Source organism: Coenobita brevimanus, chromosome 82 (assembly GCF_032717465.1).
Source record: "Coenobita brevimanus isolate Jiangsu-jjx chromosome 82, ASM3271746v2, whole genome shotgun sequence".
In the NCBI taxonomy this organism is placed as follows: domain Eukaryota; kingdom Metazoa; phylum Arthropoda; class Malacostraca; order Decapoda; family Coenobitidae; genus Coenobita; species Coenobita brevimanus.
This window is the reverse complement of record NC_137035.1, coordinates 258,880-284,729: the sequence shown is the minus strand read 5'-3', so window position 1 is coordinate 284,729 and position 25,850 is coordinate 258,880. Positions and strand designations below refer to the sequence as shown.

General features: G+C 43.0%; 1 protein-coding gene across 1 annotated transcript; it reads right to left on the bottom strand.

Moving 5' to 3' along the window:
• Positions 1-594: 594 nt before the first annotated feature.
• On the bottom strand, positions 595-18,192 carry LOC145409652 (beta-1,4-galactosyltransferase 4-like). The gene is made up of 6 exons (XM_080280004.1): positions 17,892-18,192; positions 13,260-13,414; positions 10,826-10,907; positions 4,268-4,451; positions 2,686-2,916; positions 595-748 (listed from the first exon to the last, which is right to left on the bottom strand). Exons 1-6 carry the CDS (start codon positions 18,190-18,192, stop codon positions 595-597), a joined length of 1,107 nt encoding a protein of 368 aa, XP_080136130.1.
• Positions 18,193-25,850: the final 7,658 nt, after the last annotated feature.

Here is a 25,850-nt window from a genome sequence, read left to right as displayed (position 1 = left end):
TTTTTTTTCCCTTGTCTTTTTTTTTCATGCTATAACTTTCTCACTTTTCTTCACTTTTTTCTTGTTCATCTCCCTAAATTATTTTGTCCCTTCGTATTAATGTCCTTATAGTGTCAGGGGCGTATTGTAAGTGACTGGAGACTTCGTGACACTTACAGTATTCCTAAGTGATCTATTCTGCATGTTACGCCTCAGTACCCTCTTTTACGTGAATGCTGCAAACTATATAGATATTGGTACAATATATACTGCATCTCAGAGACTGCTAGCTTGTATTAAATCGCAGACAAATGAGCCTCCAAGCAAAATAAATCGCTAAGAAAATGATGCTGTGAAGTCTCCAGTGCCACTCATAATACGAATCTCTATCTATAGCCGGACGCCTTAATCCCGTAAGGGGTGACCACAGACAAATCGCCTCCATGTCGCCCTGTTCCCTCCAATTTCGCTGCCCTACCCCGAGCTCACACCCTCCTCATATACTGTACCTCTATACTCCATCCCTCCATCTCATCCTCGGTCTCCCCCTCCCTCTCCTCCCATCCACCTCACTCACATACACCCTCCTAGCTAGATTACCACCCTCCACGAGTCTCAGTGTACAATATCTCCAGTGGGGTCAGTGCTGGCGCCTATGTGAGCCAGGAGGTGTGTGTAGAGGGGCAGGCGGGTGGTGGTCACGGTGTAGTTCAGGGTGCTGAGGCCGTCTCGTGGGTATCGCCCTGTATTGCGCTTCAGTAGTCGGTACCTGCAAGAGGACAGTACTGAGCTGCAGACAAGAATGAAGAGCAAGGTGTATTTGAGAAGAAGGAGGAAAACATTTACCTAGAAAGAGAGATAAAAAGAAAAATAAATTAACATAAACAAATAAATAAAATGTGCAAAACAAAGATTTAAAAGAACGAAAAGAAAAGAAAAAGAAAGATTATTTTAGTCAGTTGTCTGAGGGCGGACAACACTGAGCTAGATATAAGAATGACTTGCAATATTTATTTCAGTAACTGGAGGACAATACTTACCTAGAAAGAAAGAAAGAGTGATAAAAAGAAAGAAAGGAAGATGTTATTTGATTCATCTACCTGATGGAGGACAATACTGAGCTTGATGTAAGAATGAAGAGCATCCATTTAGTAGAGGGAGGACAATGCTGACCTGGAAAGAATAATAACTGGATTTATTAGAGCAGAGGGACGACAACACTGAGCTAGTAACAAGAACGAAAAGCAGGGTTTATCATGGCTCATTACCACGAAGGGTGACAACATTTACAAGAGGGAGAAAATAGAATGAAGAGCAAGATTTATTTCAACTGAAGGAGAACGCAGCTAGAAGGAGTGAACAGCATAATTTATTTTAGTGTATTTCTTGAGGGAGGACGACTCAAGCTAGAAACAAAGAGTTAATTCCTGGGTTTATTTTCCTTCATTCAATACGATGACATCTTACGGATTACATTTTTGCCACCTCCAGACGATGTCATTCAGGTTAAGAGACTCACCGAACTGGATCGGCCTCATATTCCCTTCAGTAATCTCTTCACTGTGAATAAAAGATCGTCTGGGTTAGGCCGAGTAAAATTAGTATCATATAGTCACCGTGGAATGGTTCAGGGATTTTATCAGAACTGCACATATCTAATTATATATTAAAAGGTCACGAAAACAAAAAAAACTACCACCGTCCCACTTTTTATCATTGTTATGTGAACGTAAATCGTATTCACTGACATACGTGGATAATCCTGGCTATAGTTTCATTTAAATTGCCGTAAGTCTTGTAATTACGTACCATTTCCTCGCATATTAGTGCCTTAATTACCAGTGCCTCACAACCAGTGCCCCAAATACTACTGCTTCATGCAGCAGAGCCTTACTCGTACATACCATTGCCTCATACCATTCCCTCACATACCATTCCCTCACAAACCACTACCTAACATACAGTACCACTACCTCACATACCACTACCTCACACACCATTACGTCACATACCACTGCCTCTCAAATATACTGTAATCCTTTTACCTATACCTGGCCCAGATTTTCGTCCTTTTGCAGCTTATTTTACATAGCTGAGTGACAGAGAAAGACAGTGCTACGGATCTACATTTTTTTCCCTCCAATTATACAGTACTTCTTTGTAATGAGCGGCATATTTAGTGTTAATTTCTTTTTACAACTCGGTCATGTTGGAGATATGGCAGTATTAGGCCAAGTTACATTAGCAGTAGTAGTAGTAGTATTAGTAGTAGTAGTAGCAGACGTAGTTGCTGCACCAGGTTCATGTGAAACGCGAACTCAGTGGACTTCAGGTTGAAGTTGACATCCTGCAATCCACCAATCTCCCTTGGGGGGATAGGGATGGAGATGAGGGACGTTTGTATATCTAGGCAGTGGAGCCGCCTAGCTATATCGGTGCCACCACGTGAAGGTATCCCTCTCCAGTATCCAAAGTTAACGTTAAATGAGTATAACTTGGTCTAAATTACCATCTTTTCGCCTTGAATGCTGAGTTGTAACACTAGATTAACGTTAGTTTATGTTGTTAATCATGAAGTGCAATGGAAATAATGTAATGTCTTAGGATTATCTTTTTCTGCCACTAAGCTACATGAAATAAACTGACAAAAGACGAAAGTTTGGCTCAAATTAAGGTGAAAAGGATATAGCTAGGTAATCACGCTACCTGAGTTCATTGACGGGCTGTGGTCGGTGCCTAATCATGGTGTATCGGGCAACGCGGGGCGGGTACCTCCACACACGCATGTCCGTGAACTTGATCCGCCGCCACATGTCATCGTCCTCGCCGCCCCAGCCCCAGTAGATGTTGCTCCAGCCGTTCACCCGCCTCAGGTGCGCCTCCGCCATCAGACACGCCCCGCCGAAGTACGTGTTGTAGGGAAGCTTGGCGGAGTCCCTGTAGGGTGGATAACAGAAGACTGGAGGTAAAAAATTGAAAATTGTAAATCCTTACCGAAATATGGCTTTTGGCAATAAATAGAAAGAAGAAGAAAAGGAGGAGGAGGACGAGGAGGAGGAGCCTTATAATAATAAATATCGACTGTGGAAGGGTCATTAAAACAGACAAAATTTAAATTTCGTTGTTCCAGGCTTCCTCTAGAATACGGCCGGCAACAGTCTAAATTACATCCACGTTCCCAGTTGTATGGGTGGGTGAACAGCAACATCGGGAAACATGTTAGTCCAAAAGTCTGACCGTCCCGAGAATCGAGTTCGGGTTCTTCCAGTTGCGGATTGAATGTGCTAACCAATGTACCACCAGCCCTCCCTCTCCCTCTGGAACTGGAAAGGTAGTGCAGTCAACAAGAGAAGCATCGAGACCATTTCATCGGCTGCAGCTAAACCCCAGCGATGTTTCATGTGCCTGGGGGTGTCTGCTGATTGTGTGACGAAAAGTCAGGCCTATGTCAAGCTATTCTTCTTTAACGAATGACACCCTACAGTACACTATTTAAGCTCCTCGTCCTGTGTTTGAAATTGAGAGATGTATTGGAAACTTCGATAAATTATTGGCTGACCATACACGTGAGTTTGATATTATATAGTTTCATATGAAACTATTTATGTAACACTGGAGAATTTGTTCGCCATTTCTATATGTTACTATATAGTTTTGCATCCATTTCTCGCCTTCTTTTGATCACGTCTTATCAACTGTTTCTTGCTTCTCCGCTAGCCTCGCAGAGAAAACGTATGTTATTTGCTTTTACCAGGTCTCCTCTTCTTCAAGATTCCCTGTTTCTTTGCAGATTAAGTTTGTTCATGTTAATCTCTAAAGTTGTTCCATTTTTGCTGTCGCTGATCTATTCTTTAACTCTGGCCGTTCTATGTGGTTTGTATCCTAGCGACCATGCTATTTTTTTTTTTTCATAAGTTCCCTTGTACAATCTTAAGCTTACTTCTTGTATTTTGGAATTTGCCATATCCTACTTCTAGCTCTGCCTAATATCTCAGTCTTTCTCGTCACGTGTTCAACCCTGTCATCCACTTCATAAATTGGCTGCAAATCTTGTTTCTTAGCTGATAAACTTCGTTGCAGCTTTTCTTACATTTAAAGGTTTGGCAATCTGCCTGTGTTAAGGCTGTTCGTTTCTCTTCTAAGATCTAGTGTTATCTGACGTTTGAACATTCTTTGGCCACTTCCTACATTCCCACTACGCAGTATTGTTACATTCTTCATCGTAATTGTTTTGTCCCGGAATGCGATATCTTTTTAAATTTTTGTTTCGTTATTTTTGGCCACTGACTTGTAATTGTTGATGGACGTAGCCACAGCGAGGTGTCTGGGTTGTGGTGAGCAGTGGTAGAGGTGGTGGTCGTTCTCAGGCAACATGTCCACGTCATGGAAGGCGTAGCAGTCCCACGGCCCCTCCTTCACCGCCTCCAGAAACCCTACGTTCAACAGACGCGCCCGGTTGAAGAGGTCTGAGCCTGGGGGAATGGAAGGGGTAAGCTGAGAGTGCGTAGCATATTTGGCTTTATCCTTAGCTATGTTACTTTTGCATATCTTTGGGAATCATAATCATCATCGTGAATGTCCCAGTATCCCATGTCGTGAGGTTGGTAAATTCAGCTAAATAGGAAGACAGAAAATTACAGGAACCTAACAACAGAGTGCAAAGTTAAATCTACTTTACAGCCATTCATTCACCATTCAAACCCTGGAAATTCTCAGCTCAGTCCAGCAGGCAGGCGGACGTCATTCTACACTTGTGTGGAATATTTTTCCACACTACTCGTTCGTTATTTTTTAGGAATAAGAGGGATTTTATTATGATTGGGAGGCATTAACATGTATTGTTATTCAGGCCATTCACAGTTAAACAAATGAATAAGTAGTATCTGTCGATAATACTGTCATTTAAAACTAGGAAGAATACGTCGTGGGACAGTCTACCAGCACCCATCTGGCGATATCATTACTTTTTACTGAAAAAATAACGATTGTTTACAAGATACTTGCCAAACATTAACATTCCACACTTGCTTTGCAGTAGTAAAGAATGTTGTGAATCGTGTACTGTTCATCTGTTAGAAAACTTGGATGTGGATAAACTTTCTTGTCTCTTGATTGGTTAATAATCAACATTTGTCGAATTATTAACTATCTTAATCACTTATCCTTACACTTAAATTATATCAGATCTGACATCATTATTTATAGGCCTACCCTCTCTTCCAGTATTCACAGTATACAAATCTTATGGTAGTAGTATCAACAACACATCCTCTGTCATCCTGGTTACTAAATGAGAACGTGTAGGATAATGACGTTACAACCAGCGTGGAATTCAATGCAACTCTGCTCCAGTGCTGCAGCAGAACGATTGTTCGCGATCGGAAAAGACGACCTTAAACCAAAGCGAGCAGGACTGAGCGATGATCACTTTGAAATGCTGGTATTTCTGACTGAAATAAATAACAACACAGAAGTACAAAGGCTGTAAACAGGAGCATGTGGAAGGTGGTGCACTGGTGACTGAAGAGTTTTATAATACAAGATGTAATACGTTTCTAAGGTTTTTGTTTAAACCTTTAAGCTGCAACTATTCTTGTACTAAGATTTTTGTGTGAGTCTTTGAAGGGAAGACTCAAATAGTTAATAAAAAGTACCGCTAGGATGTACCGATATCGCTACTGCCGTAACTTTTCAAAAGTTCAGAGGGAATATATTGTGCAGTTAAGTCCCCCCTATAATTTAACACTACGTTTTCTCTTTTATGTAGGTACGATGAGCTCATGCTCATATAGTTCTTTTAGGATTTTAAATACCTTACAGGTCTTTTTTTTAATCTTTTTAGATCCACTGAAGATGACATTGATGAATATGTCGAAACGTCTGGACATAATAAATATGCTGTTCGTTGCAACACTGGTATTGCTTTTCCTGTATAAGTTGCGGTTCCCTAACAACAAGCCTGTCTCAACAATTTTCAAAAGTTGTAACGCTATCTCTGCTGCTGGTACTGTTTTCGACCAGTACCCCTAACGCTACCGCCGATACTTTAAAAGTTCCGCTTGCCCATATCTGGTAATTAGTACAGGTAGCCAAATAAATGCATGAATTTACAGTTGCGTATGAGATAATAAGGGATTTTTTTTTTTTTAACTGTATTCTGTTTCAAACTCCAAACTTTAATGGAGATGGCTGTTTAGCCTCTTCATCCCTCTGACTTTTTTTTTTTTTTTCTTGGTAACTATCTTTTTCTACGTAGGAATGATCTTTCGAACTAGAAAGGTTAGAGATATCCCTAGTTCACTCCTTCACTATAAGAGATATCCCATACACTGAATAAATCGTCTGTTGATGGTCTGAATATAATGAAAATTGTGTCATAAGAGTGACAGGGTGAAGGTTATATACGAATACTTATTGCTGCTGCGTGCCAGAGTAAATATACGCACATTTACCCTTTACATTACAATGGCATTACATATTTTGTTGTCAGTCCACATAATTTCATTTACCTTTGGAGAGCCTTTTCGAACTGGCGAGATAAGATGTAGCGTTCATTTACACAAGGCTTCTCCAAAGGTAATTAGAATCGCCCGAAGGTAACCAGAAAAATATGACATGGGAATGTTAGGTATAATCATGTACAGCTGCAGACATATCCAACCGAAACACCCCGCCCACCAGCGAGGTAATGCAAAGCTCTCTGCATCTGGTAACACTGATAGGTATGGAACTTCATCAGGCTTCGTTCGGTCGCTAGGACGAACCGAAAGCAGTGATCCTTGCCGCTGTGCGCAATGATTGGTGGTACATAAACAACGTCCCGCCTGACAGTATACTGATAACAGCGTTTTGTGAATATGGTAATAAAATAATTTCACACCATACATACTCGTATTTTAACCACATGAAACACATACGTTCCTTAAGTGTGACTTTCGACAAGCATCACGACCCATACAATATTTACCGACGGCAGCATATAAGCCATTATAACATTACCTGCATTCCCGCACCTGTCATAATAATCACACAATTACCAGGACCACCCTTCTGCCTGACCATGAACCTGAAAGTGGTAGACCCCTTTAATCGATGCCATCATATAAGAGGTGGAGCCACAGGAGGAGGCAGGGTGGGGCGCCTGGGAGACAGGAGGAGGGAGCAGTAGTGGTCTGGCTGATGGAAGGAGGCAGGAGACGAGTGATAACTAAGGGGAGAGTGGACTGTGGCAGGAAGAAAGGATGGGATGAATAAATGATATGCTGCTGACATGGTGCCAAATCAGTTGTAATTTAACCTTGATTATGGAATTTGATAGTCGGGCCGTTAAACGTTATTCAGACTTTGGCACGTTAAGCAGTCTACCAGCATGTTTTGTTATCGTCTATAGGACGACCTACTCCTCACGGGGTAGCACATTACACCATCTCTGCACAATAAGTGTATGAGGACGACTATGTCCTCACGTGGTGATATATGAAAAGCCCCTAGAATGTTTGTCTGATGTCACACCTACTGTCATAGTGTTTGGGAACTATTCTTGTTGCGTTTACACGGTAACATCATGAATGACGACTGTGATATTGAATGCAGAGGAGGGGGAGGGAGGTATTTTCGCTTGGTACAATAAACACTGGTAATAATTGACAGTAGTGATTCGTGCCTACTGTTCTCGTTGATATCTGTATGGCACTGATGTAAATGAAAACGTGATTTATAAGGGGGGAACTTATTGGGGTTCAGAACATAAGTGGCGATTATGGGGTGAACTAATAGGTGGGTACAGAGATGCCTTAGCAGCTGTATTGCATGATCTTTATGTCGGATTACTGTTAACCCTGTACTGATAAAGCAAATCGTGGAATGAAGGACACGTAACTGTTCGGCAGTCTAATTCACAACCTCATTATCTAGTTCACTGTGCGCCCCTCCCTTTTCCTGACATCTGCGTGCACTCAGACATGGATACCGACGGGGAGGGGAGATGGCCGTGATGACTGCTGCACCATGAACAGCGGATCACATGTTCATACGTCACCAACAGTGATTCACCTGTCTTCTCTAATGGAATTCAATTTACACCATTACTCAGCCAGGGCAACAGCTCCATGTTCAGACACTGTTGAGATGTGTGGCTCAGTAGTTGCTCTCCGTGAACAGGAAAATAGTCCTCGTATTTATCTTTATCCTCCCAATTGCATTAAGTGTGAACGCTACTCGTTTGTTTATCATAACAAAAAACACTTACATGTATTGTGTGTTTGCATTTAATATATGCGATTTTAGTAACTAATGGCATATTTGGTGTAATATGCACGTGCTCAAATTGGATAACTGCAGACATTTCAACCTTGTGCCACCATAATTGGCTCGAAGATTTGTGAAGGAATACTTGGGGCACACGACAGTTGCTCATTATGAACCTAAATGTAACCAATAATCACTGACAATGTGTAAAGTCAGTAGCCAAACACGGCAAACAGAAAACGGTAACATAAACTTGGGTTGTCAATCCACCTTTTTTTTACACCGGTGCAATACAGATAATGAGAACAATAGGGACCATCATTACTGTCAGACTGTTAATATTTATTGGTGGTAAAGGAAAAATCTACATAGACCTATCCCTACTCTGTTTGCGATATCAGTCGTCATCCATGATGATACTACGTAATAGGCTACAAGAGTAATTCCCAGTCATATATGACAAGAGCTGTAACATGACGAACTTTGGGGACGTGTCATACACTCATAATACAAGGCTGCTGAGCCACCCAGTGGTAAGCGTGTCGTGAATTGTTACAAACTGTCAGTCAATTACAACACGTGGCAACGTCAACATAACGTTTCATGGTCTGACTTTAAAAATCCATATTCTCCATGAAATAGTGGTTTGGCCCAGTCATCACCTTGTAATCTACCCCTCCCAGTGTAGCTCCTGTCGTCTACCAAAGTCCACCATCCTCTACCCCATCATCCCTCTCCTCTAGCCTCCAGTTCGACCACTACTGTCCCCTTCCTCACCCACCTCCCTCCTCCTGTCTCCCAGGTCCCCCACCCCAACCCTGTCGCCTCCTTTGGTGCCACCTCTGTATGTAGTGAACTTGCTTAGATTTCAGAGGTCTACAAATGTCAGGTTCACGGTTGGGGGGGATGGGCATCACAATAATTTACTGTTCATTGACAGTTGTGGGGAAGCTGATAACTATGGCTTATATGATGAACTGTTAACTGTTGCATATTCATGACTCGAAACTAAACCACTCATGAAATCCATGTCATTCATAATGACTGCCATTATGTAGAGGGTGTAATGTGTGACAGTATTAAAGATATACCATAATCATGACACGCTATTATCAGTATATTTTATGGCAGAACATTCCTTATATATTGGTTCAAGAACAATAACTGCACACAGCAGCAATGATCACCGCGTTTGGTTCGTCCTAGCGACCGAAGGAAACCTGGTGATGTTCCATACCTATCAGCGTTACCAGATGCGGAGAGCATTACACCACCTCGCTGGTGGACGGGGTGTTTCTGTTTGTTATGTCCGCAACTGTACACACGTTATAGTACTGATAGATGTTTCGTCGGGCGTTACTGTGGCGGATCACGTAAAGATATTAGTGAATACATAGATTATACAAATGTATGTGTGTGTGTGTGTGTATGTGTGTGTGTGTGTGTGTGTGTGTGTGTGTGTGTGTGTGTGTGTGTGTGTGTGTGTGTGTGTTTACAGTAGTACTATCGCAGCCTAACTGATCTTCTAAATGACCCACAGACATCGACATAAAAACGCTCCTGACAATGAGTTAGACAGCTGTAGCACATTTCCGTTATGGATGTTGATATTAACGTCGAAGTGGCGACATGCGAAAGTGTACAGCAAGTAAGAGGACTACTGGGCCTTAGAGAGCATGCTTTCACGTTTATGCCTAGAGTTGGACAGATAACAAAAAAGCTTAAGAAAACAGTAATGAAAATCTCATCTCATCAGCCGTTTGAGAGTCCACTGCAGGACCGGCCTATCCTGACCGAAGTAGGGACGATACAGCCAATGTATCTCTGCCAAGTGGCTTAGGCTGTCTGGTAGAGATTGTATGTAGGGTGAGAAGTGATTGTAATTGTAATTGTTGTGTTGGAGTGGCTTTGGATGTGTGTAGTCTGTGTACCAAGTGTAATCGGCCCGCGCAAGCCGACTGGGTGCAAGCATACTTTATAGTATGCGACTCTGGTTCAACCACAGCACCCCTTGTGTCTGCCAATGCAGTACGTGGCCAGAAGAACGCTCCCAAAGTTTATTACCCTGGCGGGGTGCGAACCCTCGTTCTTCAGCGTACGAAAACGCACACTTTACCACTGTACCACAGAGGCTTCAATAATAATCTACCACAGATTATACTTTTAAACTGATTTATATGCTGCTTATGTGTGTCCTTCGCATGAACATAGGTAAATTCCATGTGATGAACCCACTTCGAGGTGTTTTTACTGCGGACATCCTGGTTGAACTCTTAGATCAGACGTACAACAGGAACAGAGGCAGATATACGGAGAGGTAAATGTGTCTGGTGTATTCCCAGCTTCATCTTATGCACTGTCACTGTTTTACGCGGTGTGAGGCATAGACTCTCTCTCTCTCTTTCTCTCTCTCTCTCTCTCTCTCTCTCTCTCTCTCTCTCTCTTCCCTGACACACGATGGTTAGATGTTCAGTAGAATCTGTTGTTTCCCTAACATATAACCTCGCTATGGAACAATAAGCCTCCTGTTATCTGTACACCCCATATACGACTATGTACTCCTATTTACTCTCTCCTTTCCTCTAAGCTCAAGCCTCACCCGCCTGCTCCACGAAGTATATGGAGTAGTTTAGCTGCTGCCGCTGGAGGAATGGGTGCATGTGGTTCAAGAAGGGGCCAATCTGTGAGGGAGTAAGAACAATGTTTCAATTAATGTCTATCCACTGCACAAGGATCATTAACCTCTTCACTCTGCTGACGTATTTTTATAGTTTGTTCTTGCTTCTGTGGGACAATTTTCTTCAGCTTAGGAGAGATTTTCCGAACTGAATGGATTAGAGACAAAACTCATTAACTAATTTCACCAACAGAGGTCCTTCCCAATCCGAATAAAATATATCATAGCTTGAACAACATGAAAAATACGTCACTGGACTGAGAAGGTTAAGGCATACAATACTGGTTTTGTAGCAGGTACGACGAAAAGCTTGTTTATGTCAAGAGCGAGGGTTTAGCGTTCCAAAGCTGTGGTGGTTGTTCTTTCAATACTGCTACTGCGTACAATAGAGCAGGCACAGCCAATTCGCGGAAATTAAATACCACTAACAGAAAAATGTCAAACTGCTGGGTGGGTCGAATGCATAGACTCTCTCCCACCCTTCCCCTTCCTTAACCCCCACCCCTGAGGTCCCGCGTGTGCAGGTCACCGGGGATCATTCCTGTAACACTCAGTGGGGAGGAAGCGATGCGGGGTAGGTAAAAATTGAATGCCAATCCTTCTCCTTGACATAGATAGGCTTTTCGCCATAGTGAGTGCAAAGATGGTATTATGGCAAAGTGGGGGAATTTACCGTTCCAAAGGCGCAAAACAAAGAGCTAGAGGGAAGGGTGAGAGGGAAAAACAGATTTCTCTCTTTCTTTATTATTTTTTTTATTGATCATACAACAAAATGAAACAATGGAGAAACATACACAAGGGTACATGAAAACCACGCACGGGGTACTATCACTAGTTTCATCATACATTCACTGGCTTTCATTGAAGACTTTTCTGTTCCACGTTATGAGGGTGTGTAGAATGCGTTCAGTGCTCTTTCCCCTAAACACACCATCGTAAAAACAGACAGTAAAAAGAAGCACAGGACACTCTATAGGTACTTCGTTGTTCCGTTTTCTAGCTGGTCACTTACATCACTCGCTGCTTGAGTTGGTGAGGGATGTGCTGCTCCCGCGTATCTCATTCTCACATTCCCTTCACTGTTTACCTGCCGTCCCGGTGCCCGCCACACCACTGGGGTGGTGGTATGGGAGAGAGGAGTGAGAGAAGAGCGGGTAGATCTCCTTACCAGATGAATGATGTTTTGGCCACCTCCCAGTCTCTGCCCAGATAACACGGCCAACGCTATGCAAGGGGGGTCTGCTAGGTGGTGGTTGAGGTACAGTACCTCGTGATAAAGGAGGCATCTGAGCTTCACTGGCCTCCTTACTGCAGTAGTGACAGCGAGTGTGTACACAAGAATGCCAGTGATTTCGCTGCTCCCTGCAGGCTCTGTGCTTTTGGAGCCTTGTCCAGGCCTGCTTCTGCAATTGTCTTCCATACAATGGTTGAAAGGGCCAGCACCGAGAGGGAGACGCCCGACTCTCTTCAGAATAAGGCATTCTGAGAAGTCACTCCCTCTGAGTCAGTGATGTAGTGTTTTACAGGAACAACGAAGCAGAGAGGGTGATATGCAGCATGCACCCATCAGGCTGAGATTTCGAGAGGTCCCAGCCTGAAATGCTCCCTCTTGTTCTTTGCCACCGACCTTGGAGATGGTGCCAGGGATATCACCGATTCGCTCAGTGAAAATTTGGTCCACACCGGGAAACAAGTGAGGGTCCTCAACTGTGACATTCACAGCCTGTCACCAGAGCCAGTAGGACCTACAGAGCTCCAGAGAAGACGAAATTGTATAGGCTGGGGAGTGAAGCACGCTTAGGAATAAAGAGAGGTACCATCTCTTTGCAAGTTGTTCGTGGTATGAAAGTTGTTTGAAACCATAATTAGAAATAAAATAATTAGTCATTTAGAGCAAAATAATCTCAGCATTGATTAACAGCACGTATTCAGAATAATCGATCATGTCTCATCAATCTCCTTGGCTTTTTCAGTTATGTAATTAATGAAACCATTTTTTTTTTTTTTATGTGCTTGACTCAGGGCATAGGCTTCTCAGCCTGCTCCCAAGGCCCAGTAGTCCTCCTACATACCGTACACCTCTACATGTCACCACTTCTGCGCTAACACCCACCGTCCATATTGAATACATGTTAGGGCTGTCTCATACAGGACTGGTGTATTGGTATTAGCGGGGGTATTTTTACGACATGTCGACGGGTCTTCTGGTAGATCAGTAAATTCTGCCGTAATGAAATTCAAATCCTTAAAAAGTATGAGACCAGCATCTAACGTACATTTTCTCAAGTTTACCTTCTACTGTCTTTCCACCCCTCGCCTCCGTAACCAGCCCTGATGGTTTTTGGCTGATACATACCTGGTGCTGGCGGTCCCTGTATGGTACGATGACTGCCAGCCTCCACCTCGCCTCACACTCCTCTGGCCACCACCTTCCACCCGCCCTCACCACCACACGCTGCCTCGCCTCCACATCCGACACGCTTACTTTCTCCACAACCTTCAACCTCCCCACTGTGGAAAATATATACTATTTTACTCACCCAGACCCTGATTACAGAGTAATACATTATATTCCATACTCTATCTATCTATCTATTGCCTGACGCCTCAATCCCGTTTGGGGTGGCCACAAACAAATCGCCTCCAAGTCGCCCTGTCCCCCGCCATTTCACTGCCCTGCTCCCAACTCACACCCCCCTCTCTCATATACCTCTCCACCCCATCCCTCCATCTCATCCTCGGTCTCCCCCTCCCTCTTCCACCCTCCACCTCACTCACATACACTCTCTTTGTCAGTCTTTCACCCTCCATCCTCTCCACATGGCCAAACCACCTCAGTGTGTTCCTCACAACGCTTCCTATCACATCCACATCCACACCACAGCGTTCCTTTATATCCTCATTCGTCAGCCTGTCTCTCCACGTGACTCCACAGGCTCCTCTTAAATAACTCATTTCCACTGCTCTCACTCTTGACTTGTGTCCTTCCAACAATGTCCAAGCTTCACTTCCGTACGTTAGAGTTGGTATCACAATACTGTCATGTAGTAACTTTTTTACTTCCATGCTCACTTCCCTGTTTCCTATCACTGCTTTCAAGGAACCAGCAACCTTTCTTCCCTGCTGTACCCTTTCAAGCACTTCACCCTCCAAACCTCCATCCTTACTCATCACACTACCCAAATACTTAAACGTACTCACATTTTCCAATTCCTCACCATCCAACCTCGCTGTACATTCACTGACTTCACCTCTCTCAAAGACCATCACTTTACTCTTCCCTACATTCACCTTTAGGATCCGTTTCTTACACACTCTCTCAAACTCATCCACCAAGCCTTGCAGCTCCCCTTCGTCTTCACTCAACAACACAGTATCATCTGCAAACAACAGTACAGGGAGTTTCCAAACACTATCCTCTCTCACCAGGGCCACTCCAACATCCACTACCCTACCTTGTACCTCTTTTATTACCCCATCCATGTACAGATTGAACAACCATGGAGACATGACACATCCCTGTTTCAAACCAACTTTCAAAGAGAAAAATTCACTTAGTTCACCATCCACACGCACTGCAGCCTTCGCACCATCGTACATACTCTTTCACAGCATTCAACAACTTCCCATCTACTCCATATATTCTTAACACTTTCCACAATCCTTGTCTATCCACCCTGTCATATGCTTTCTCCAAATCCATGAAAGCCGCATACAACTTCTTTCCCTTCTCTAGAAACTTTTCCACTAAAGATCTAAGAATGAATATCTGATCTACACAACCTCTTCCCTTCCTAAAGCCTCCCTGTTCTTCTCCAACTAATTTCTCTGTTCTTTCTCTTACTCTGTCTATAAGTATCCTACCATACACTTTTCCTATTATACTAAGAAGACAAATGCCCCTATGGTTACCACACACTTCTTTTTCCCCTTTTCCTTTGTACAAGGGAATAATTATACCTGACTTCCAATCCTCCGGGACTCTACCTTCCTCCCAGGCCAATCTGCACATCTTCCACATCCATTCTACTACTATCTCTCCCCCATGCTTCAGCATTTCACCACACACTCCATCAATTCCTGGGGCTTTCCCCGATTTAACTTTCTTCATTGCTTCCACAACTTCTATCCTACTAATTTCTTCCTGTCTTCTCACCTCCCTCCTTCTCCCAGCCATTCCCCAGCCACTTATACTCGCATTACTTCCATCCTCTACGTTCAACAATTCCTTAAAGTGTTCTCTCCATCTGCTCACTTTTTCTCCCTTCTCCACTAGTAATCTACCATTTTTATCTTTCACTCCCCTGCTAACTTCATTTCCACCCTGTCTTACTCTTTTCACTTCTCTCCAGAACATTTTCTTACAGTCCCTCCACTTTACACTCAAATTCCTTCCAAATTCCTCATCCACTCTCTTCTTACTCTCTCTTACTAATATCTTCACCTCTCTCTTCCTTTCCACATATAACTCTCTCTCTTCCGCCTCTCAACTTCTTCCACGCCCCTATTTCTCAACCATTCATTGTATGCTTTCTTCTTTTGTGCCACAGCCTGTTTCACCTCTTCTGTCCACCACGCTGTTCCTTGCACCCCCGTCCGTCTTCTCTTCCTTCCACACACCACATCACATGCTGCACATATTTCTTCTGTAAATATCTTACACACACCTTCCACGTCTCCCATCTGCTCCAGTTCATATTTGCCCAATCGTTCCTCCACTTCTCTCTTATACTCTGCCTTTTTCTCATCCTCTTGTAACCTTTCCACTCTCCTTGCAACTACTCCTTCCTCTCGTCTTTCCCTTCTTCTATTCCTCCATTCTAATTGGACATTGATTCTGGCCACCACCAAGTAGTGGTCAGAAAGTCCACTCCCCCAACCTCTATACACTCTTGCATCCTTTACACATCTTCGCATCCTTTCATCCACACACACATAATCAATCATTGCCTTCCTTTCACTCAGTTCACCACCCACCCTTCTCATCACTCGCCATGTATACCTGTGGATCATTTTATGCCTGAAGAGGGTATTGGCTATCACCAACCCCCTCCCAGCACAAATGTCCACTAACGCACTCCCATTCTCATCTATCTCAGCAGGCACACCCCACTCACCAACTATTCCATCCACCTTCACATTACCAACTTTACCATTCATATCACCAATCAAAAACACTCTCTCATTCCTTCCAAACTTTTCCATGCACACTTCCACATTTGTCCAGAACTCTTCTCTCACTCTTCTAGCACGATCTTGCGTTGGCGCATACACACACACAATCGCCCACATTTGTATTCCAACTTTCAACTTTACCCACACAATCCTTGACCCAACTGATCCCTACTGTCTTATGCTCTTCTTCCATCTTTTACTCACAACTATACATGGCGCATGACACTACTTTACATGCGTTTGCGGCCGCCATCTTGGGACGGTCGAGGCAGACGATGTTGTGTTCCTGACGCTGGGCAAAGTTGACCACTATTTTCCTAGAAATGCAACAGCACTGCTGCTGTTGGGTGTAGACAGCGTCGGAATATATCATGGCACCGATAGCACGAGAGGCTCAGCTGTATGGTTATGCAAACTTCCCTCAGCTGCTTCCCTATCCTCCGAAAGGAATATGGTGGGTTGCAAAAGGGAAACTTAAGCCTGCAGTCCACAGAGTTCACGTTTCAGATGAACCAGGAACCAAGACCACCACCACAACAACACAAACCACCACCATAACAAGCACTACCACAACCAACATCACCACAACAATAACCATCACCACCACCACCACCACAACAGCAACAGCAACCACAACCACCGCCACAACAACAATCACCACCACAACAACAACCACCACCATCACAACAACAACCACCACCATCACAACAACAACCACCACCATCACCACAACCAAAAAAACACCACCATCACAAAAATAACCACCACCACAATAATAACCACCACCACAACAACAACCACAAAACAACCACCACCATCACAACAACCATAATCACTACAACAACCACCACTACAACAACCATCACCACCACCACCACAACAACAACCACCACAACACCAGTCACCACCATCACAACAACAAGAACCACCACCACCACCACCACTATCACAACCACCACCACAACAATAACCACCACAACCAAAATCACAACAACCACAACCACAACAACAACAATAACCACCACCACAACCACCACCACAACAGCAACAACCACAACAACCACATAAAACCACCACAACAACCACCACCCACAACCACCACCACCACTACAACCATTACCACAGCCACCATCACCACCACAACAACAGCAACAACAGCCACAACCACCACCACAGCAATAACCACCATCACCACCTCCACCACAACAACGTTCATTTTCGCGGTCTGAATTCACTCTAAAACAAGCCCCACTATTACATGCTTGACCGCTCCAAGATGGCGGCCGCACAGACGCATCGCCGCTGTACTGAAGAACGGGCGATGCGGCATCTAGTCTTATTTATATCTATGGCAAAGAGTATTCTGATCATAATGAACACTACGTCAGTCTTCAGTCTAACGAGAGGGAGAACGTATGGTTGTCGTTCGTTTTCTTCGCTTCTTCAACTGTCTTAATTAACACTTCCATCATTATTATTACTACAGAACAAAGATGACGGAAAAACGTATAACGTGATCCTGAAATTACTGTTACATCCTCACTGCTACACTCCTGACAACACTCACACCTCTCAAGTCTTTCTCTGCCACATACTCAAGTGGCGTAAAAAATTATCTCATTGTCTCAGTTATACAGTATACACGCCCCACATTAAATACTTCATTACCACGGACTACTTCTTTCATAAGTGCATGCTAGTCCTTATTTAGACCTCTCGTGTGTGTGTGTGTGTGTGTGTGTGTGTGTGTGTGTGTGTGTGTATGTATACACAAGTATATGTGTAGAGAGAGAGAGAGAGAGAGAGAACGCACGTAGTCCAGGTGGTGTAGCAGGGCAGCCGGGGAGAACAACTTTGTATTTGGGACTCCTTTCCTCCCTCATCACCTCCAATGTCGCTTCCGTAGTTACACCCGAATGAGGTCCATCCTGGATGGTGCGGGTCAGAGGAGCTAGTACCGCGAAGCCTGCAATGGTCACTGTGCCTGCATCTCTCAGCATCAGACACAGGCCCAGCAGCAACATCAGGACCAGGACGGGCCAGTAGAGTCGCAACCAAAGCCTTAGCGTCCTCCCACCACCTCGCCACAGCCCACACAGACGGTCCCTTATCATGACTAGTACGAGATGGACAGCCGGGCATAAGATGACGAAGATTTTCGTCCTTTTGGAGTTGTACTTCCTTTCCACAGAACATCAGAACATCCTCATAACTAGCGTCACAAGTGTAGTGTCAATCCCTTGCTAGTAGCGAGAATGGAGTAGTAAATATGCCACTGGAGTGAAGTTACTATTCACTTCACATCTTCCTTTGAGATTACTTTAGTTATCCACTAAGTCCTTTTCTATAACTATTATTTTTTCTAAACCGTTATTTCAGATTGATTTACTTGCCATTAGTAATCTAATATATTCCTTTTGATGACTTCAATTGTTATGAGTCATCTAAAATCGTCCTTTAATGTTATTTCACTTGTTATTAGGCATCGTTTATTATTAGGGGAGGCGATGGTCGCTACCTGTAATCCATATAGACCCAGGTTCGAATCCTGGCTAGGGCAGGGAATAGTTTAAGGATTTGAATTTCGTTAGAGCAGATTTACTGATTTTCCAAAAGACTTGCCGGCATGTTGTAAAAATGTCCCTGCTAATACCAATACAGCAGTCGGGTATGAAACAGCCCTAGCATGTAGTCAATATGGACGGTGGGTGTTGGCGCCAAACTGGTGGCATGTGGAGGTGTATAGTACGTAGGAGGACTGCTGGGCCTTAGGGAACGGGCTGTGAAGCCTATATCCAGAGTCGAACACATAAATCTAATATTGTCCATTTATATTATATCATTTGCTATTCATCTCATCATCGTTTTAATTTGTTATTCGCTTTAAATCGTTCTTTTAAATTATACTTAATTTATTTTATTTCTTATATCGTCCTTTTAGGTTATTTCCGTTATTATTTATTTTATTTCGTCCAATTTGACTTTTTTAGTCAGATTATTATAGACCATTTAGATTATTTATATGTCATGATTCATCTTACATCTTTCTGGATGGTTTCAGTTCTTCTTCTTCTTACATTGTCCTTTTTATATTATTTCATTTCTCATTATTCATCTTACTTTGTCCGTTTCAACTCATTTAGCTTGAATCATTCATCTTACATCGTCCTTTCAAGTAATTTCAGTTGTAATTACTAATACTGTATCGTCCTTATACATCATTTCGCTACAGCAGCATTGTGTGGGTGAAAGTAGGATGCAGGAAGCGGGAGGTCTGCCACGGTCTGGTAAGCCACGGTGTCACCTACATCGTGTCGTGGATGTACCAATATGCACGCCCGGCGTCACACCATGCCGCGCGCCACAACCACCGCTGCAACAAACAAATAATGACATTTATCATTTCTTCCAAATACTCACTAAGACTCCCACCAACACCGCAACAATTCAATAATGATGTTAATATGATATTCACTTAACCTATTATGGTCATTGCAAAAAACAAATAATGATATTCAGTTCCTTTTTTTTTCTATATGCTCTCAACCTCTCACCATTACTGAGACAAATAATGACATATTGTTCTATATCCACTCAGCCTTCCACCATTTTCCATCAAGCAAATAATGTCAGGCAGTTACTTTTTTTTTTTTTTTTTTTTTTTTTTTTTTATCACAGCTCCTCACCACAGTTACAGCAATTATATATAACATTCAGCATTTTGGATGGTCAGGCCAAGCTTCATGTATGAAGAAAGTCCTGTCACATTTGTTTTTTAATACAACTGATACTGTAAACTGGTGGCTTTTTGTAAGTGAGGTTTGTAGGTAGTAAATGGAACTTTTAGAGGAAATGTCTTTATAGTTTATGAACTTATTTATCAAACTGTATATATATATATATATATATATATATATATATATATATATATATATATATATATATATATATATTATATATATATATAGATAGATAGATAGATAGATAGATAGATAGATATAGATAGATAGATAGAGATATATATATATAGTGTGTGTGTGTGTGTGTGTGTGTGTGTACAGAGAGAGAGAGAGAAATGTCACTTTACCAAATAATCTTTACCTCTGTGCAGAACGAATATCAAATTACTCACCAGCTCTGTAACTAAATTTAAAAATAATCTGGAGCGCATAATGTGGAGACCGGCAAGCAGTGCTGGAAACGATAAATTTGTTTGGCACTGCAGCGGTCTAGTATGCAAGCATGCCTGCACCCAAATTGTAGATGGGGGAGGGTCAGGGTGTAAGGGATGGGGGAGTGTGCGGTGTAAGGGATGGGGGAGGGTGAGGGTGTAAGGGATGGGGGAGTGTGGGGTGTAAGGGAAGGGGGAGTGTGGGGTGTAAGGGATGGGGGAAGGTGTGGGGTGTAAGGGATGGGGGAATGTAGGGGATGGGGGAGGGTGGGGGTATAAGGGATCGGGGAGGGTGGGGATGTAAGGGATGGGGGAGGGTGCGGGGTGTAGAGGATGGGGGAGTGTGGGAGTGTAGGGGATGGGGGAAGGTTGGGGTGAAAGGGATGGGGGAGTGTAGGGGTGTAGGGGATGGGGGAGGGTGTGGGTGGGAGGGAATGGGGGGAGGTTGGGGGTGTTGGAGATGGGGAAGGGTGGGGGTGTTGGGGATGCTGAGGGTGTGGGGTGTAGGGGATGGGGGAGGGTGTGGGGTGTAGGGGGTGGGGGAGGGTGTGAGGTGTGAAGGATGAGGGAGAGTGTGAGGTGCAGGGGATGGGAGAGTGTGTGGGGTGTAGGGGATGGGGGAGGGTGTAGGGGATGGGGAAGGTGGGGGTGCAGGGGATGGAGGAGGGTGTGGGGTGTAGGGGATGGGGGAGGGTGTGGGGTTTAGGGGATGTGGGAGGGTGGGGGTGTAGGGGATGGGGGAGGGAGTGGGGTGTAGGGGATGTGGGAGGGTGTGGGGTGTAGGAGATTACATAGGATTACGTAGGAAAGCAAACAGTAACAGACCTTATGGTCCTTTCGAGGCTGCTTGTTACGGAGAAGACTATGACTACAGTACAAGATCTAACTCTATATGCTGGAGGATAAGGATAGTAAAGCAAGAAGGCTCCCCCCACCCCCAAACCCTCCAGGAAAAAGTGAGAAAAACCACCATGCAGCATGGAAAAACTGACATGGAAATTTCACAGGAAATACTGGAAAGGAAAAGTCACATTCTATAATACTTTATCTATAAGCTACCCGTTTGAGTAACCTGAAAGAGAAAATAATCAAATAAACTAATATTGACGGCATGATATTATAGACGGGTACACTGAGTTAATGGGGCGTCTGTAGACATAACTTGGAAACTACACAGTGCACACTGTGGATGCTTAGGTGTGGTGCGGCAGCCTTGCCTGGCGCTTTTAAGGTAGGCAGCAGTCAATCAGGCCCTAGCTCTGTTCACTCCACTGAGATGAGGAACTCTCCCGTCTGGGACAAGTACACTAGTCTCATCCTGAAGCAGTGACCCCTGGTACATTAAAAAAAATCCCGATGGTGGTCACTTATCTAACAGAGAACCTAAGCGATCCACAGCCTATCACAGGTCGAAAGTAAGAGTAGTGACTATTAACTCAGGGCAATCTGTGCAGATGCTAATCTGTGTTTATGTAACTTTCATTGCCTTGGGGAAATTGAAAAATATATAAGACACGATGTCTTATAAACAAAAGGGGACTGCACAGTGCACAGTGTGGATGTACTGTGCACAGAGTGGATGTTTAGGGGTGGTGCGGCAGCCTTGCCTGGCACTTTTTAGGTAGGCAGCAGTAAATCAGGCCCTAGCTCCGTTCACTCCACTAAGACAAGGAACTCTCCCATGTGGGACAAGTGCACAAGTTTCCTACTGAGGCTGTGACCCCTGGTTCATTAAAAAAAATCCCAATGGTGGTCACTTGGCTAACAGGAACCCTCAGTGATCCACAGGTCGAAAGTACGAGTAGTGACCGTTAAATCTGGGTTATCTGTGCAGATCCTAATCTGTGCTTATACCACCTTATTTGCATTGAGTAAATGGAAAAATGTATAATGACATGAGGCGAGGCTAGGTACGGGTATGTTGAGTTTACTGGTCGTCTTGTAGACATGAGGGGACTGCACAGCACACAGTGTGGATGTTTAGGGGTGGTGTGGCAGCCTTGCCTGGCGCTTTTAAGGTTGGCAGCAGTCATTCAGGCCCTAGCTCAATTCACTCCACTGAGACAAGGAACTCTCTCATTGGAACAAGTACCAAGTTTCCTCCTGAAGCAGTGACCCTTGGTACATTAAAAAAAATCCCAATGGTGGTCACTTGACTAACAGGATCCTCAGTGATCCACAGCCCATCACAGGTCGGAAGTAGGAGTAGTGACCGTTAACTCAAGGTTATCAGTGCATATCCTAATCTGTGCTTATATTACTTTATTTGCATTGAATAAATTGAAAAATATATAATGACGTGATGCAAAGCTATTTACAGGTATGTTGTTTACAGGGTGTCCTGTAGACAAAAGGAGAATGAACTTACACGTTGCTATAAAAGCAAGTTATTCGGACAGAAAAAGAGTCAGCTGAGGATTCTCATGCAAATACTTGATTATTTTGTTTTTGAATGTCTTAACTGAGATACTGTTCAAGGTATCTGAGGGTAATCTGTTCCAGATATTTACAACTCTGTTGAAGAAGTATTTTGCTTCATGGGAATGGAAGTGCATTCCCATAATTTTACAGCCATTACTTCTGGTTTGACTCGACCAGACTATATCAAAATACTTATTCATGTCTAAGTTGTCATATCCCTTCATGATTTTGAAAACTTCAATAATGTCCCCTCTTAACCTGCACTTTGTTAGGCTAAATAATTTAAGTTCTTCAAGGCGTTCCTCATATGGTTTGTTTCTAAGTCGTGGTATCATTTTTGTGATTCTTCGCCGTATTATCTCTAATTTTTCAATGTCCTTTCTGTAGTGTGGAGACCAGAATTGCACACAATACTCAAGACGGGGGCACACTAGCGAGTTGTACAAGGCAAGTATGACTTCTTCCTATTTAAATTCGAAAGTTCTTCCAATAAAACCCACCAGCTTGTTTGCCATTTTAACCACCTCGGTCACTGCTTACTCGGTTTTAGGTCATTTGATATTATCACACCAAGATCCTTTTCACTGTCTGTACTTGATAACTGAATATTGTTCATTTTGTAATTTGCATGGACGTTGTTACTTCCAATATGAAGTACTTTACATTTTTCTGTGTTGAATTTCATTTGCCATTTTTCTGCCCAGCTTGCTAAAGTATTAAGGTCATTTTGTAACAGCTGCCACTGTAATTTTGAAGTTACTTTACTGGTTATTTTAGTATCATCTGCAAATTTGGATACTTTACAATTCAGACCCTCATCAATATCATTAATATAGATAATAAAAAGTATCGATCCAAGTACTGAGCCTTAGGGAACGCTGCTAATCACATTACGCCATTTGGCTTCCTTTTCGTTTATCACAACTCGCTGTTTTCGGTCTGAAAGCCAGTCTTGTAACTATTTCTGCGTATTACCTTTTATTCCATATGCTTCTATTTTGCTCACGAGATGCTTGTGAGGGACAGAGTCAAATGCTTTCTGAAAGTCATCATATGATTTGTAAACATCATGGAAGAAGTCCAGTAAGTTAGTTAAACATGAACGACGATGTCTGAATCCATGCTGCGAGTCTGTAATTATATTATTTTCTTCTAGTTAATTCATTATTTTATCTCTTATGATTTTTTCCCACTAACTTGCACGTTATTGATGTTAAGCTGATTGGGTCTGTAATTTCCTGGGTGCGACTTATTTCCTTTTTTGAAAATTGGTGTTACATTTGCTAGTTTATTTGCATGGAACTTTCCCAGTACTTAAAAATTTATTGAATAAGAAAGAGAGTGGCGCAGTAACTCATTTTTTGCTTCTTTGAGAATTCTCGGTGATATTTTATCAGGGCCAGGGGTATTATTTATGTACGTACTATTTATGGTTGAAAGGATATCGCTATTATGGATAGCATAGTTGTTAAGGACTGTGCTATTTGCTTGGTTTGTGGGTAACAGTAGATTTCTGATGGTGTTTTCTACTGTAAAAACAGACGCAAAGTAATCGTTAAGAACGTTCGCCATTTCGACATCATTTTCTGTGTGTTTGCCATTGTTCGTTTCTAGAGGGCCTATTGTTGTAGTCATAACCTCTTTCTAATGAAACTGCAAAATTCTTTAGGATTTGATTTGCACGTATTAGCAATATGGATTTAAATAAGTCTTTTCAGTATGCGGCATAGATTTTCATACTGCAATTTATCATCATAATTTTATTTGGTTTTATATTTATGGTATGCCTGTTTTTTGGCTATTAAGTTAATTTTAATTTCACTGGGCCACCACTTTGGTTTACTATTACCAGCTGGATGCCTGTTAGGTAGTGGCACACATGACATTACCGCTTCATTAAATTTTTTGGTGAATATTTCCCATGCTTGGTTTATGTCATCGGTTTCAGACATTTCATTCCAGTCTGTATTTGCAAGTAGTGCTCTAAGCCTGGTGAAATCCGCTGTGCAATAGTCCGGGACCTTTTCTTTGCTCACTGTTTCTTCAACTTTTTCAGTAGTAATATTAAATTGTATAATTCGATAATCACTGGAACTAAACTCAGGTCCTATTTCAACGTTGTTGACTAGATTATCATTTGTAGTTAAGATCAGGTCTAGGATATTGTTTCCTCTTGTTGGGTATTCTACGTGCTGGGAAAGGGCACTTTCTTGAAGATTCATATAAAGTTCTTGTCCTGAGTGTGCCTTTAGCGGTTTGCCCCACTTTGTTACCGGTAAATTAAAGTCTCCAAAAATTACACTATCCCCTTGACAACAAGTTTCCGCAGTTTGATCGTAAAGTTTTTCATCTGTCTCAGTTGACTGCTGGAGGACGATAGACGAGACATATATTTATTTTGTGCGAATTAATACTCAGCTGAACGTAACTGGCATCTATGTTGGTAATACTGGGTTTGGATAGCACAGAAGGGTGGAGACTAGTTTCCACATATAGTAAAACACCGCCACCAGCTCGATGTGGTCGCTCACAGCTGAAAACATTGTACCCTTTTAATGAGTATTCCGCTAGGAAGTCATGGTCAGATGTGTTAATCCAGGACTCTGTGATGCCAACAGTGTCATAATTTTCTAGGTAAATAGGAGATTCTTAATCCTCAAACTTGTTGCATAAACTACGTTCGTTAACATAGCAGACTCTAATTCCATCCCAAACAGTTGAAGAACTGGCTTTATGGGTGTTTACGTTGAGGTTACTGCTCCTGGACGTTCCACGTTTTTTTATTTGAAGAGGGCAACTTTATTGTGCAAAAGTCTACCTAGCCATGCCGCTCCTGCCCAGTTCAGATGGAGCCCATCTTTCTGGAATAGAGGATGCTGTTCATAGAAGTGGTCCCACAGATTGATAAAGTCGACTCCTTGCGTGCAGAGATTTAAGACGGTTGAGAGGTAGGATGGGACTGGAGTGTATTGGTGTTGTGATGAGGAGAGGTAGATTGAGGTGGTTTGGACATGTGGAGAGGATGGGGGATGATAATTGGGTGAGGAAGGTGAGAAGTGTTAATATTGGGGGTGGGGTTATGAGGGGTAGACCGAGAAAGACATGGGACGAGGTCATTAAGTGTGACCTTAGGGTTAAGGGACTGAACAGAGAGGCTGCAATGGATCGTGCAGCGTGGAA